Genomic DNA, 15,739 nt, shown 5'->3' on the forward strand with positions numbered 1-15,739 from the left:
TACTGTTTTCCAGAGTGGCTGCACCAGCTTGCATTCCCACCAACAGTGTAGGAGGGTTCCCCTTTCTCCGCATCCTCGCCAACATCTGTCATTTCCTGACTTGTTAATTTTAGCCATTCTGACTGGTAGGAGGTGGTATCTCATTGAGGTTTTAGTGATGTTGAGCACTTTTCATGTGTCTGTTGGCCATTTGGATGTCTTCTTAGCAGAAATGTCTGTTCATGTCTTCTGCCCATTTCTTGATTGGATTATTTGTTCTTTGGGTGTTGAGTTTGGTAAGTTCTTTATAGATTTTGGATACTAGCCCTTTATCTGATATGTCATTTGCAAATCTCTTCTCCCATTAAGTCGGTTGTCTTTTGGTTTTGTTGACTGTTTTCCTTTGCTGTGCAAAAGTTTTTATCTTTATTATTTCTCTTCTCCTACTGGGTTTAGGCTTTCTTTGCTGTTCTTTCCCCAGCTCCTTTAGGTGTAGGGTTAGGTTGTGTATTTGAGAGCTTTCTTGTTTCTTGAGAAAGGCTTGTATTGCTATATACTTTCCTCTTAGAACCGTCTTTGCTGCATCCCAAAGATTTTGAACAATTGTGTTTTCATTTTCATTTGTTTCCATGAATTTTTTTAATTCTTCAATTTCCTGGTTCACCCATTCATTCTTTAGTAGGATGCTCTTTAACCTCCATGTGTTTGAGTTCTTTCCAACTTTCCTCTTGTGACTGAGTTCTAGTTTCAAAGCATTGTGGTCTGAAAATACGCAGGGAATGATCCCAGTCTTTTGGTACCAGTTGAGAACTGATTTGTAACCCAGGATGTGATCTATTCTGGAGAATGTTCCATGGGCACTAGAGAGGAATGTGTATTCTGTTGCTTTGCGTTGGAATGTTCTGAATATATCTGTGAAGTCCATCTGGTCTAGTGTGTCTTTTAAAGCCTTTATTTCCTTGTTGATCTTTTGCTTGGATGATCTGTCCATTTCAGTGAGGGGGGTGTTAAAGTCCCCCACTATTATTGTACTGTTGTCAATGTGTTTCTTTGCTTTTGTTATTGATTGGCTTATATAATTGGCTGCTCCCATGTTAGGGGCATAGATATTTACAATTGTTAGATCTTCTTGTTGGATAGACCAATTTAAGTATGATGTAGTGTCCTTTCTCATCTCTTATTATAGTCTTTGGTTTAAAATCTAATTTGTCTGATATAAGGATTGCCACTCCAGCTTTCTTTTGGTGTCCATTAGCATGGTAAATGATTTTCCACCCCCTCACTTTCAATCTGGAGGTGTCTTTGGGTCTAAAATGAGTCTCTTGAAGACGGCATATCGATGGGTCTTGTTTTTTTTTATCCAAACTGATACCCTGTGTCTTTTGATTGGGGCATTTAGCCCATTTACATTCAGGGTAACTATTGAAAGATATGAATTTAGTGCCATTGTATTGCCTGTAAGGAGACTGTTACTGTATATTGTCTGTGTTCCTTTCTGGTCTATGTTACTTTTATGCTCTCTCTTTGCTTAGAGGACCCCTTTCAATATTTCTTGTAGGGCTGGTTTGGTGTTCGCAAATTCTTTTACTTTTGTTTGTCCTGGAAGCTTTTTATCTCTCCTATTTTCAGTGACAGCCTAGCTGGATATAGTATTCTTGGCTGCCTATTTTTCTCATTTAGTGTTCTGAATATATCATGCCAATCCTTTCTGACCGGCCAGGTCTCTGTGGATAGGTCTGTTGCCAATCTAATGTGTCTACCATTGTAGGTTACAGACCTCTTGTCCTGAGCTGCTTTCAGGATTTTCTCTTTATCTCTGAGAGTTGTGAGTTTTACTATTAGATGTCAGGGTGTTGACCTATTTTTATTGATTTTGAGGGGGGTTCTCTGTGCCTCCTGGATTTTGATGCCTGTTTCCTTCCCCAAATGAGGGAAGTTCTCCACTATAATTTGCTCCAATATACCTTCTGCCCCTCTCTCTCTTTCTTCTTCTTCTGGGATCCCAGTTATTCTAATATTGTTTCATCTTATGGTATCACTTATCTCTCGAATTCTGCCCTCGTGATCCAATAGTTGTTTATCTCTCTTTTTCTCAACTTCTTTATTGTCCATCATTTGGTCTTCTATATCACTAATTCTCTCTTCTGCCTCATTTATCCTATCAGAGCCTCCATTTTTGATTGCACCTCATTAATAGCCGTTTTGATTTCAACTTGGTTAGATTTTAGTTCTTTTATTTCTCCAGAAAGGGATTCTCTAGTATCTTCTAGTATCTTTTTTCAAGCCCAGCTAGTATCTTTATAACCATTATTCTGAATTCGAGTTCTGACATCTTACTAATGTCCATACTGACTAGGTCCCTGGCAGTTGGTACTGCCTCTTGTTCTTTTTCTTTGAGGTGAGTTTTTCCATTTTGTCATTTTGTCCAGAGAAGAATAGATGAATGAGAGAACAAAATGCTCAAAGAGTAACAACGACCCCAGAAAAATATACACTAAACAAATCAGAAGAGACCTGCAACCGGGGGGAAAAGAAAGGAAGAAAAAAATAATATGATCAGGCTGGTGAATAGAGCCACACACTAGATTTTGGGTGTATTTTGGTCTGTTAGAAGAAACTGCCTCCCAAAATCTTAAAGAAAGAAAAACTTACATATATACAAAAATAAGGATAAATATGATGAAGGGATGGAATATGACTGTGAAGATGAAAATTATAAAATATTTTATAAAAGGAATTGATAAGAAATTGTTTGAAAAAAGAAAGAAGAAAAATTAAAAAAGGAGAGAATGTGATCAGGCAGGAGACTAGAACAAAGCCATACACTAGATTTGGGGTATATTTTGGTCTGTTAGAAGAAACTGTATCCCAAAATTTTAAAGAGAGAACAACTTATATATATACAAAAAATAAGGTTAACTACAATGAAGGGATAGAATATGACTCTAAAAATGAGAAATAAAAAAGATTTTTAAAAAAGGGATTGGGCGCCTGGGTGGCTCAGTTGTTAAGCATCTGCCTTCAGCTCAGGTCATGATCCCAGGGTCCTGAGATCGAGCCCCACATCGGGCTCCCTGCTCCGCGGGAAGCCTGCTTCTCCCTCTCCCACTCCCCCGCTTGTGTTCCCTCTCTCGCTGTATCTCTCTCTGTCAAATAAATAAAATCTTTAAAAAAAATAAAAATAAAAATAAAAATAAAAAAGGGATTGATACGATGTTGGTTGAAAAAGGGAAAAAGAAAAATTCAAAAAAATAGAAAAAGAAAAAAATAAAGAAAATTTAAAAAATTGAAAGACTAAAGCATCTTGGGAAAAAAGCCATGAATTCTATGTGCTGTATTCCCCTAGTGCTGGAGTTCTGCTGTTCTCATTGATCAGTAAACTTGGTCTTGGCTGGCTGTTCTTGCTGATCTTCTGGGGGAGGGTCCTGTTGCCATGGTTCCCAAATGTCTTTGCCGGAGGCGGAATTGCCCCGCCCTTGCCCCATCTGGGCTAAGTAATCTGCTCGGGTTTGCTCTCGGGAGCTTTTGTTCCCTGCAAGCTTTCCGTTCAGCTTTGGAGGACGAGAGTGAAAATGGCGGCCTCCCAATCTCTGCCCCGGAGGAGACGAGTACTCAGGGCCCCACTCCTCAGTGCGTCCCCAGAGAAAAGCAGTCAGTCACTCCCTTCTCCCCGGTCTCCGGCGGCACTCCGTGCTCACCCGGCCTGTGACCGAGCGTTTCTATCTCTGGCACCCGACCCCGTGTGGAGTCTCCAAACCCAGCAGATCCCTGCGGTGCGCTCCCGTGCCACTCCTCCTGGGGGAGGAAGGGGAGTCTTCCCGGATCTGCCGCTTGTTGGGTCCCTGCTGGAGGAGCAGTGGCCCAACTGTGCCACGGATCACGGTTTATGGCAACCCCGAGCTGAGAGCCCGGGCCTTGGCCCTGTCTCTGCAACCGGCTTCCCTGCTCCGATATCTGGGAGCTCTACTGCACTCAGGCACCCCCGGTCTTTCTGTGACCCCGAGGGTCCTGAGACCACACTGTCCCAGTGAGGGTTCCACCCGCCGCTTAGCCACTGGTGCGACGTCCCTCAGTGGAGCCGACTTCTAAAAGTTCTGATTTTGTGCTCCGCTGCTCTATCACTTGCCAGAAGCAGCGTCGGAGGCCCCCTCCCCCGCCGTCTATCCTCCCGAATATCACCTCGGATTCACTTCTCCACACGTCCTACCTTCCAGAAAGTGGTTGCTTTTCTGTTCAGAGAGTTGCTGCTATTCTTTTCTTCAATCACCTGTTGAGTTCGTAGGTGTTCAGAATGGTTTGATCCTTATCCAGCTGAATTCCTGGGACCAGACGAAATCCAGGTCTCCTACTCCTCCACCATCTTGCTCCTCCAGCATCTAGGAAGTAGGAAATTTCTGATTTATTCTGTTTAGAAAAATGATTGCATATAAACTTTGTGCCAGGTTCTGTTCTAAGGGCTTTACATGAACTCATTTAATCCTCACAGCTGTACTATGCATTAGGTACTACTCATGTCCCCATTAGATAGAGGCACAGAGAGGTTAAGTAAGTAGTCCATGGTCACAGAGCATACCCAAGCAGCCCAACTCCAGAGCCAGTGCTCTCATATTGTGTAGACCTTAAGAAGTCCATGTCATGACATCATCCCAAAATGCTGTGGCCATCTCTCATCATCTGATACCTGGTGAAGACATTTCTAGATCCTCAGATGCTTCTTCCTGCATCTTAAATGGTTTGAGAAGCATCTGGAAGGTGGTGGATTTCTAACATTAGTTGGAAATACCTTGATGTTCCCTTTTTGGTTACTTCACAGGTTCATCAGACTGTATCAGCCTTAAAAACCAATAACGTAAATGTCGGTGCCCGGGTACAGGCAACTGCATTTTTCTCTGGTGACCAGGTTTCCAGTGACAAGGAAGGTGAGTAAATCATTTTGTCAGAAATCATTTTTGCCTGGAGTAAGTTGCTGATGTATAAATGCCTGTCTTACCATTTTAAAATCTTTTTTTTTTTTTTTAAGGTTTTATTTATTACTTGAGAGAGAGGAGAGAGAGCGAGTGCACGAGTATGGGGGTGGGGGGGAGGGGGAGAGAGAGAGGGACAAGCAGACTCCCTGCTGAGCGGGGAGCCCACATGGGGCTCAATCCCAGGACCCTGAGGTCAAGACCTGAGCTGCAGGCAGACACTTAACCCAATGAGCCACCCAGGCGTCCCCGATTTTACAGTCTTAGTGTCTCAGAAGCTTCTCATTCTTGCCCATGTGTTCTCTTGGATCTTGTGGCACGTGTGCATTTTATTTCAGAACCCAGTAAGATTTCTACCATAGATCATTTCTGTCACTAATTGATACTTAGATCATGCCTTTGACACATATTTATTTTGCACTAATGGTCATAACCAGCCTAACAACTCTGGCTATCATTTATGGAGGGTGTGTTGTCTGTCGAGCCCTTTGCTTGAGTTGCCTGTGGACACACAGTATCTCCGCTGACCCTCCCTATAACTCTTATTTGACAGTGAGAGTCTGGAGGCTGCGCCCAAAGTTCCACAGTGAGTGAATGGTGAAGCTGAGCTACTAACTGATGCAGCTTGCCTGACTCTGAAGCCCACACTCTTACTTTTTTTGTCCTACTGTTTGTGTGGCCCTGGGTTTCCAATGGGCTGCACCTGTCTGCATCTTATTCTCAAGAAGTGTATGTCCTACTATCGGTCTTAATATTTTGATTTTAGATGAAAATTGATTCCCTTGGCAATTTTTTTTCTTTTAGGTTATTATGGTACATTCTTTTGTTTTTTTCCAGTGTAGTGTCCTCTTATTTTTGTATGTATAGTTGAATAAAAACAGCTATATAATGCAATTAACATTCCCAAATGGTGGGACAGAAACTTTTCTGACTTTAAGCTCCAATTCAGTGTTCCCCTGTTGTGGGCATACAACTCCAAAGCATCTGAGTTTCGTCATTAAAACAAATAAAACTAGGACCAGGAGTCTGTTTGTGATTGAAGGTAATTCAGGCAGTCTTTGATTTGCAGAAATCTACCTTAAAACACCTTGCACATGTAGATGGTAGAGGACTCCTGCCATTCTGGAAATAGTGGACAGCTTTGGCCACACTGAGTTTACCAGCTCTCATGGTTTTTGACTGGCTTTAACAAAAGAGAAGGAGTGGATGGATGGACCATAGATTTTTTTTTTTTTTTTTAAAGAAGGTGAAAGGATGTTAGAGATTATTTAGACAGATCTCATTTTAAAAGTGAAGAACTGTGGTCTCAGAGAGTAGATGAGTTATCCAAGGTCACCCATCCTAGCTAGGCCACGTCTTCCGCTCTGAATCCAGTGTTTGTACCAGTCTCTAAATATAAGGGTCTGGACACAGCTATATTGCCATGTAGGGCCTAGCGATAAAGTAAGCTTTCCTTTTTTTTAGATCTTTAGTTCAGGAAGCTACCAGAAGAGGCAAACGAATAATGTGTTGGCTTTCTTAGTTCCCTTTGTCTATTCATGACTTATCGGATAATTACTAACCTAGAACCAAGAACACATTTTAAGAAGGGCCCGGTGATAACTTTCAGTTCTATGTTGGTAGTGTAAATCTCTCACTGAAGACTTTGAGATTATGTGCTCCAGGAAGCAGTCACTTTAATGCTTAGGCAAATTATTATCTTAGTTTGGAGGCAGAAGGGAAAGAAAAAAAGAAGCAAATGAATATCCCAGCAACAAACCTGAGATAGTGCTTTTGGTAGTTTATATCCCCGTATGATTATCCCATATGTTAAGTTTGATTATCCTCTAGTATTCTACATAAAATACTGAATTAAAAAACAGGGCTTTAAAACAGATTTTGACTTATATAACTGCATCTCATTGATACTGCGGCTTCATTTTAGTACTGAGTGTCCACATGCTTTAGAATTAATGATTATACCTTCTACCAAGCTTAGTTTTTTACATTTTTGAAGGCATTTTTATTAGTTTGAGAATATATATAATGTTCAGGACTCTTATAAAGCAAGTACTTGACAGAGACATATCATATATTATGCCTCTTAAATGAATATATTCATTACTATTCATTAATTATATTTATTCTATATGGAAACACCTAGAAAAGATTAGTCTTTAAAAGGCATGAATATGTCATGTTGTTACAGCTAATTTTGAGCTTTATTTGTATTCAAAGGCCTCAACTAAGAAAAAGACCCTGAATTTTTGTTTTAACTATCATTTGGTGGGCATCTGCTGTATTCTGTCATCTCATATCTTTGATATCACCCTCTGTTATATCTCATCCATGAAATCGCTCACTGCTCTAACCAGAGATATTAGCATCCCCATTTTACGAATGAGGAAATGGAGGCTAAGAGCTTAAGTGAGTCTCTAAGGCCAGATGAGGCCGGAATTTTAACTCTGGTCAGTTTGACTGTAAAACTACCATAGCTGTTACTAATTTTTTTTCCTTATACTCTCCATTCTATTTCTTTCAGAGGATTATATTCGTTATGCACATGGTCTGATATCTGATTATATCCCTAAAGAATTAAGTGATGACTTATCAAAATATTTAAAGTAAGTATCATTCATCTTTAGTCACAATTAGAAAGTACCTTGGTGCTTCTTGGTTTCCCAGCAATAGGTTCCTTAATGACTTTATCACATCACTGTTTCTGATAAATTATTCTTGAGTTACCTCCTAGACTGTGGTTTGAAGGTGATTTTTAATAGACACTGATTTATTGGAACAAATTGATTTGGTGGATACTGATTGCAGAAACTGATGAGTATTAGGACTGGAATTATGGGTTGGTATGATTTTAGAGTGTTAACATTATACTATTTTATCTCCAGTTAGACTTCACTAATGTGAAGATCATTTTAAGAGAAATAAAGATTAGAAGAAACAAGAGACGGAATGTAGAATATTTTTTTAAAGATTTTTTTTTTTTTAATTTGAGAGAGAGAGAGAGAGAGAGCAAGAGTGGGGGATGGGGGAGGTGGAGGGAAGGGATAGAAGGAGAGGGAGAAGCAGACTCCCCGCTGAGCAAGGATCCCAATGAGGGACTCGATCCCAGGACCCTGGGATCATGACCAGAGCCAAAGGCAGACACTTAAATGACTGAGCCACCCAGGCACCCCTAGAATATTTTTGAAAGTTACATTTAAAGGTTTTATACCATTTTCACTGTCATTAGATGTTTGCCAAGTACCTTTATTATGCCCAGCACTTGGAACTCAAAGGATGAAACACAATCTGTGTCTGAGGGTAGAAAATGGGTTTAAGAATGATTTGCTCTGTGTTATTATATCCTTCATAAAGATATTTAATATAATATAAAGACTTTACCTTAGGCTGAAAAGAATGTGTTTCTTTTCTAGATTTTAGCAACTATTCTTAAGATTTTATGGGTGTGATAATAGCTTTTCCAGATTCTTATAATAGCTTTCTCCTCTGATACATGAAGATAAAGTGACTTCTTAAGAGATATATAGTTGCTGTTTTTAGCAAATTGCATAGGTCTTACTTTAAAAAACAATTAGTGGAAACTGGTGGAAATTGATAACCCTATCTTTCTGTTTAATATTTCCCTGGGTTTCTCAGTGCCTGTTTGTCTCATTTGAGACCTATGTCTTTGTACTCCCGTTATTTTTTAGAATCTTTTTTCCTCAGAAGTGATTAGCTTTTGGTTAAAGGTTCCCGAAGGAAGATATGTCATTTAAACTTCTCTTTAATTGAAGAAAAGTCAAGTTTGTCTGACTTTTTGTCAACAGTTAAAATAATTTGCACTTTTAAATATATGCTGGATTCCACTCTATGTTAACTAAATTGTATTTAAATTAAAAAAAATATATGCTGGATTCGTCATTTATGAAGGAAAAAATACTACAATGCCAAAATGTAAATTTATAGAGGCTAAAGAAAAGCAGTTCCATTGCAACAAATAAGTTCTAATTTACTTTTTAGTTCAGAGAATTCCAATGTGAAGAAAATGTAGATTTCTTCATTTAGAGAAATGTCATTCTTTACACTGAGGTGATAGTCCAGGAGGACACATGGAGGAGAAGCTAGTCCATGAAAGTAGCACTTGCTAAGTCCTCAGTTGGCCCAGTCTCTCTGTTTGCTTGTCTATGAAAAACCATAACTATGATTCTTATTTTTTATTCCATAGGCTTCCGAAACCTTCAGCGTCATTGCCAAACCCTCCATCAAAGGTAAGGAGCTGTTACTAAGATATCTTTGGGGGGCTTGGAAAAATAGTACATTTTTACCACATAGGTTTAGTGTGTACTAGTCCATTTTAAAGCATACTAAATCCTCCTTGGGTGGAGTGATGTTATGTGGATTAAAGATTGTAATGAGCTCTCCATCGGTAATTTTTATTTTTGTAGATTTTACCTGAATGATAAAAACTGCGCTGTGAAAACCAGATAAGAGTTGGTTGTAGCCAGACACCTACCTAAAAGTCTCATAGATATATAATTAAAATTCAGCCTTCTTAAGTTAGCCAGGTCCTGCAATTAACTTTATTAATCATCAGGAATACTCAACGTATAACTAAAACTCATTTGGCCAGATCTAATTGTTACCGGTGCAGAGGTGAACAGAGCATGATTTTTGCAACACAAAGAATCCCTTTGAGCAAGGATAGCCAAACTTTTTTTTTTCTGTGCTTGGAATGATCAACGCAACTTGTGTATTGCAAAAACCCCTTCCTCTTCCAGATGTTCTCACACTGCCACCCACAGCTCCTCGGCTTCGTGGGCTGCAGCTTGTTTTTGTCTCCCAGATACGGAGAGTAGAGAAGCCAGCCATAAACCACACCTGATGGCAAATCGCAGCATCCCTCAGTCCAGGCCTGATCTCAGACAAGTGAGCGCTGCTCAGAGGCAGGGAAATAAACCAGCTCGTCAGTGAGGTCATTCTCTTGCCAACAGAATAATGGATGCCTTGGGAATGGAAAGTGGATGTTAAAGAACTTTCCTCTTTCCCTGCCTTCAAGGTGTTCGTGTATCATGTCCTGTTTGGAGGTGGTGGTGGTTCCAGAAGCACTCATTACTTTGACTTACGAGAAGGACAGAAAATTTCAAGTGCATCAACCTTAGCTGTGGGCCATTTTCAGCAGGCTGTCAAAGGAGGGCCATCCTTTTTCCTTAGGAGGAATAGCGCTGGGCAGAGGTCAGTTGCTATAAGACCCAAGGTCATTCTAGGTCAGACCCATACTTCTTCCAGTCTAGTAGTTCATCTCTGACAGTAGCTCTAGGGGATAGAGGCATGATTGCCTTGCTGGAACTAAGACGATGGGCATATGTGTTCCTCTCTTACTTTTCTGCTTCCAAAAACGAAGCATCTTTCTTTCTTCCAAATATCTGTCTTCCTTAGGAACTTAGAGATCATTCATGAATGAAGGTTTTGGACTTTGATACCATCCGGGGTAATGCATTTCCTACGTTAACTTTTAACCCGGTTTTCTGTTTGCCTATGCTAATTTCCAAACTTTAAATCGTTTGTGATGTCATCGTGTATGATTTAGATCAGGGGTCGGCAGGCTTATCCTGTAAAGGCCAGCTCGTGACTGTTTGAGTCCTCACAAGGCAGATGGTCTCTGTCACAACTCCTCAGCTCTGCTGTGGTAGCTCAGAGACCGCCACAGACGATTCATAAACGGATGCGGGCGGCTGTGTTCCAGCAAAACTTCATTTATAAAAACAGGCGGCCGGCGGGGCTGGGCCCGTGGGCAGTTTGCCAAGCCCTGATTTGGATCTCACAATCCTGTTTCTCCTAAATCTCAGCCTCATCTCCTGGACTGTTTAGTTGCTGTTCGAGGTCTCCTGGTCTATTATATCTTGCTGGGGCTCTAGTGTATGGAGTGCAAACTGCACTGGATGATGTACACTTTAAACAAGTTTAGGATAACATCTTCTGCTAGCCTTCTTGTCTGTGTCCCAGATTTGATTGATTTTTACAGTAATATGGTTGATGGTTTTCAGGAAATCCATTCCAGTGGTTATTAGGTATCTTTGTATCTGTTTGTAATGATAGTATAAAACCTGTCATCCTTAATGTGTTTTGCATTATTTCCTTACTATCACATTTGCCTGTGTCGAAGCTCAGCTTCCAGCCCTTGCCCCCTTCCATCGTTGTAACTTATCACTGTCAGCTGGCAGAACTGAGTGCAGTCAGTGGATTGGAGATACTCTTGAGTTCCTTCTTGCAGATCATCTGTAAGAATAAGACCCGTCCTAGCATTAATTCCTGTGGTACTCTGCTGTTTGTTCTTCTCTTTCCAGAACTGTACCCATTCAGTCATAGCCTTTGTTACTGTCTTTCTGAGCCCTTTTTCTGTTTGTTCTGAAACATCCCCTGACATCTGTAGCGATTTGGTCTTTTTTTTTTTTTAAGTAGGCAGAGCCCAAAGCGGGCCTTAAACACACAACCCTGAGATAGAGACCTGAGCTGAGATCAAGAGTCGGACCCTTAACCGACTGAGCCACCCAGGCGCCCCTGTTTGGTCTTTTAAATAACAACAATTCAAATAAGTGTAACAGTTGTGATTCTTTCAAACATATTCAGCATGTGCTGTGAGTAACGTTAGAAAAAGTTCAGTGCAGAGGCCCACCACAATAATTTTATTTTTTACGAGCACTAATTACTGGTGTCCTGTTTGATAGGAGCCATTAAAACACCTGAGCAAGTCCATCATCTTATTAAACACTGTATATTTATGAAGAAGCACTTTTCATCTTAAGCTCTTGCCTTGAACATTTTTTCATTTGACTTACCAGCAAAAAGTGAATATGCCCAAGTGTTTATAATGACACCTAAAGTAGGACATTTTGCCACAGAGGAGAGCAAACCATCTTATAACTTTAAGCTTTTTGCAATTTGAGACAATTACAGCATTAATCGTTATCACCTGTGAGTTCCACTCTCCTGGTTGAAGATACTTTTCTAGTAAAAATATGCATCACCTAAATGCCCTTTACTGATCTTAATTTTTAAGTAGAAACATATTCTTAAGGAAATTGCTTATATACATACTTTGCTGGTAGTAGTTCGTTCGTGATAAGCTAGTCTTTTTCTTTTGAAGATTCATTTGCTAGAGATTGCTGGGTGACCAAGAGAAGGTGTTGCCACATGATGTTATGTATTTCCAGGATGCCCCCCTGTTTTTTTACAGCGAAGAATTTCAAGACACGTTGTTTTACCTCATTGGGTTTTATACATGTGCCGTGGCATCTTTTAACACTAACTGTACAGCTCTTTGCTTAGCAAACGCTGGGGTAGGAAGAGGGAAGCTGGGAATAAATCTGCATTTCCTGGGGAAGATCCACATTGGGTCTTTCAACCCTGGTGTCTCCACAAAGAACTTGAAAGATCTGCAAAAATCCAAGTTGTGGTCACGTGCAGTCAATTCTCTATGTTAAATATTAAGACTTACCTGCCCTGTTATGTGCCTTTTACATAGTAAATGTGTCACAGTTCCTTCCATAATGTGAACATTAAAGCCACAGTCTAGCTCTTGACAAGGTTCCCACGTTCATTGGTGCAGACTGCTCATGTTAAAGGTAAAAACATGAAGTAAAGGTGGACTTAGTTATATTGGGCCTCATGGAAAGAGCACTTGTACAGAAATGGAGCTCTCACGCCTTGTCCTCTGCTAAGTGGGCTTAAGTCATTTGTTTAATCTCTCTGTGCTTCCTTCTCCTTCTGGCTGCTTGCCTTGCAAGGTTGTCCTTGTGTGGACAAAATGAGATAGTTGAATTGAAAGGAGGTAAGAACATGAAGCGATACAAAAATGGTAATAACAGAATAATGTTGTGCCTTATTCCTAAATGGACATTACACCCCCAGCCCAGAAGGTGAATGAAGTGGGGGTTCTAGCTGGATACCTGGCCCCTTAAAGGAAATTCTTGTCTTTGACTTCTGTGCCTGCCTTCACCCCCTTAGACTGTCCTGGAAGTCAGCAGTCGTCTAGATGCCTCCCAGTCCTGGTACATACAAAGTATGTGATCAGTACCACTAGACTGCCCACCAGGCTGGGTCATGGACTCACCCTATCATATACCCCCATCACCGAGGCTGCTTCCCAGAAGGTATATGTGGCTTCATTCTCCCAGATAATTGGCAAAATGCAGAGTAAGCCCCCTTTGCAGGGTCTGCTGTTCCATTTGGCCTTGATGCGGGTCCAAATTGACCCCATTGTTTTTTTAAAAATGGATTGATATGTCGAGGTGACATTTGACATCACTTCACTGCTCTAACATTGCAGAAAGTAAAATTATCTGATGAGCCTGTAGAAGCAAAAGAAGATTACACTAAGTTTAACAGGAAAGATTGGAAGACTGAAAAGGTATGTGTGTCCAGCTCTAGTAGTACATTCCCGGATTCAGTAGGTGATCCTGCATGAGGACATCCAGGAATGATTTCATGCTTGATGGTGATTTTTAACCATGAAGGATTATTAACTTGCATTTCTGTGACTCAGTAATTCAAAATTGTGAATGACAATGAATATGTCAAGCCAGGAAGACTTTGTATGAACCAAGGCAAGGCAATATACTTAGCCAGAGCATGCCTACACTTTGCCATCTATATTTAGAGTGGGGGTGGGGGCACAGAGGGAGGGAACCTCCACAGGTCATTTTTTGTCAACTCTACTGCCTGGAAGCTTCCCAGAATTTATGATGATGACAATAATTATTAATAACCCTACCATTCAGCAATCACCCCAACAAATATTTTCATAACCTTTCTTACAAAGTTTTATATAATACATACATTATAAATACATACATAGCTTTTAAAATTGGCATTTTAATATATTTACAGTTTGGGGTTCTATCCTCTTCATTTAGCACTATATTGTGAAAATGTTCTCATGTCATTAGGCATCCTTTGACAAATTATTAATGGTTTCATGATATTCAATCATTTGTATTATTTTATTTCACCATATGGAATATAATCTATTTAGTCATTCCCCTATTTTTGGACACATAGGTTACTTCTGCTTTTTTCATTCTTTGTTTTAATGAAGTGATAAACATTTATAGTCTGTATCTCTGATTATTTCATTAGACACAATTTAGAACTAAGAGTAAGGGCTTAGAAAACATGAGCTCTTTCCATGATTATTGAGAGAATATATATATGTGTGTGTGTGTGTATGATTATGATTTTATCATATATATTTATCATACTTAATAATATATGATTTTATCATATATATGATATACATCATATATAATCATATATATGATTGATTATGTGTGTGTGTATATATACACACACATATATATATAAAATGCTTTCCAAAAATGTAGAAATTTGAATTCCCAACCATTATTGCTGCAAGATTGCTCATCTTGCTTTCTTGACAACACTGAATATTATTTTTATTCTTGAAAATTTTTGACTGTCTAATTACGGTACATTTCTTTGGTGAGAAAGGTTAATTATTTTTCCAAATGCTTATTGCCCATTTGCATTTTTGGAAATTGTCAGTTCATGCCCCTTGCCTGTTTTTTGTATTGGGATAGTAGTGTTTCTCTTGTTGATTTTTAAGAGCTTATTCTAGATTAGGAATTATTAACACTTCACAACATATAGGGTACAAATAATTTTCTAATTTGTGTTTAGCCTTTTCATTCGATTTTTTAAACAGTTTTAAGTTTTTCTGAGGATTAAATGTAGGAATTGTTTTTCCTTGTGACTTTCTCATTATTTTTATGCTTGCCCATCCCAAGATAAACTCACTTCCTCTTAGATTTTTTAACATTTACCCCCTAGCATTTAATGTTTTTTATAAATTTTATTCTTTGATCTATATGTAATTTATCTGGGCATGTGATGTCAGGGGATAAATCCCAGTTGAGATTTGGCAAGATAGCTAGTTATCTCTATGGCTTCTGTAAGCAGGGTTGTTTTTGAGTTTCTCTGGGAGAACTAATTCTGCCCCACCCTTGTAACTGCTGCTTTTTGTTGTATCTACTTGGGCACAGCCCCAGGGAAATAAGGGGTTGGACCAGGATGTCAGTTAAATACAGGGGATAACTTGTTTCAAGAGACTGTCACTTTTCACCATCCAGTCAAAAAACAAGCCTCCTAAAATGTAAGTGACAGAATGTGAGAAGCAAGATTTCAGGGATCATACACTGTGCCCTTAAAAGGTTCTTTGGCAGTGACTGTCTCACGGTTCTCAGGGAGACGTCATTTTTTTTCCTTTGCTGAGTCCCATCATGTTTGCTTCTGCTGGAGAAGTTGAGATGCGCTGAAGTAGAATCAGCTGCTATTTACCTTCTAGTAGTGATAGTTCCAGGACATGGCACAAAACCAAACCAAAGCAAAACAAACAAACAGAAAAAACAGTGACCAGGAAGAGAGAGGAATTTCAAAGGCAGAGTTACTTGAAGTCAGCTTTTTGAAAAGTATTTCTTTGTTGGAGGAAAACTGGGGCAGTTATCCTGCTGGCCCCGATGCTCTACAGTACAGGTTATTTTTTTAACATAATGGTGTTGTCCTTGGTTTCCCGTAGAGCCTATGAATAAAATGCAACAGTCCATTGTGGTGAATTATTCATCACGCAGTAATACTAGGCTGGAATTCCTCCTCTGACAATCACTGCCTGAGTCAGCTCCTTTATTGGTGTTATTGTACTTAATACACCCTCCAGAATTACTCCCCCAAAGTAAACCGTTGGTTGTAACATTCCACTCCTTAGAAGGCAGCGATTTTTTCTCCTGCCTCTTTTACCAGATTTTGTG

At 39.7% G+C, this 15,739-nt stretch overlaps 1 protein-coding gene across 3 annotated transcripts in view; it reads left to right on the forward strand.

The window, feature by feature from the left end:
* RNASEH2B (ribonuclease H2 subunit B) overlaps positions 1 to 15,739 on the forward strand; it is a 71,252-nt gene that overhangs the window by 45,050 nt on the left and 10,463 nt on the right. Inside the window, exons 7-10 of one of the 3 annotated variants that reach the window (XM_032403081.1) lie at positions 4,793 to 4,898; positions 7,465 to 7,546; positions 9,145 to 9,187; positions 13,246 to 13,326. In XM_032403081.1, coding sequence (XP_032258972.1) covers positions 4,793 to 4,898; positions 7,465 to 7,546; positions 9,145 to 9,187; positions 13,246 to 13,326 — 312 coding nt within the window. Of the gene's footprint in view, positions 1 to 4,792; positions 4,899 to 7,464; positions 7,547 to 9,144; positions 9,188 to 9,975; positions 11,409 to 13,245; positions 13,327 to 15,739 lie in introns of those variants that run through there. The other 2 variants (XM_032403080.1, XM_032403083.1) reach the window with 2 other exon arrangements.

This window comes from Phoca vitulina, unplaced genomic scaffold (genome assembly GCF_004348235.1).
Source record: "Phoca vitulina isolate PV1807 unplaced genomic scaffold, GSC_HSeal_1.0 scaffold5, whole genome shotgun sequence".
In the NCBI taxonomy this organism is placed as follows: domain Eukaryota; kingdom Metazoa; phylum Chordata; class Mammalia; order Carnivora; family Phocidae; genus Phoca; species Phoca vitulina.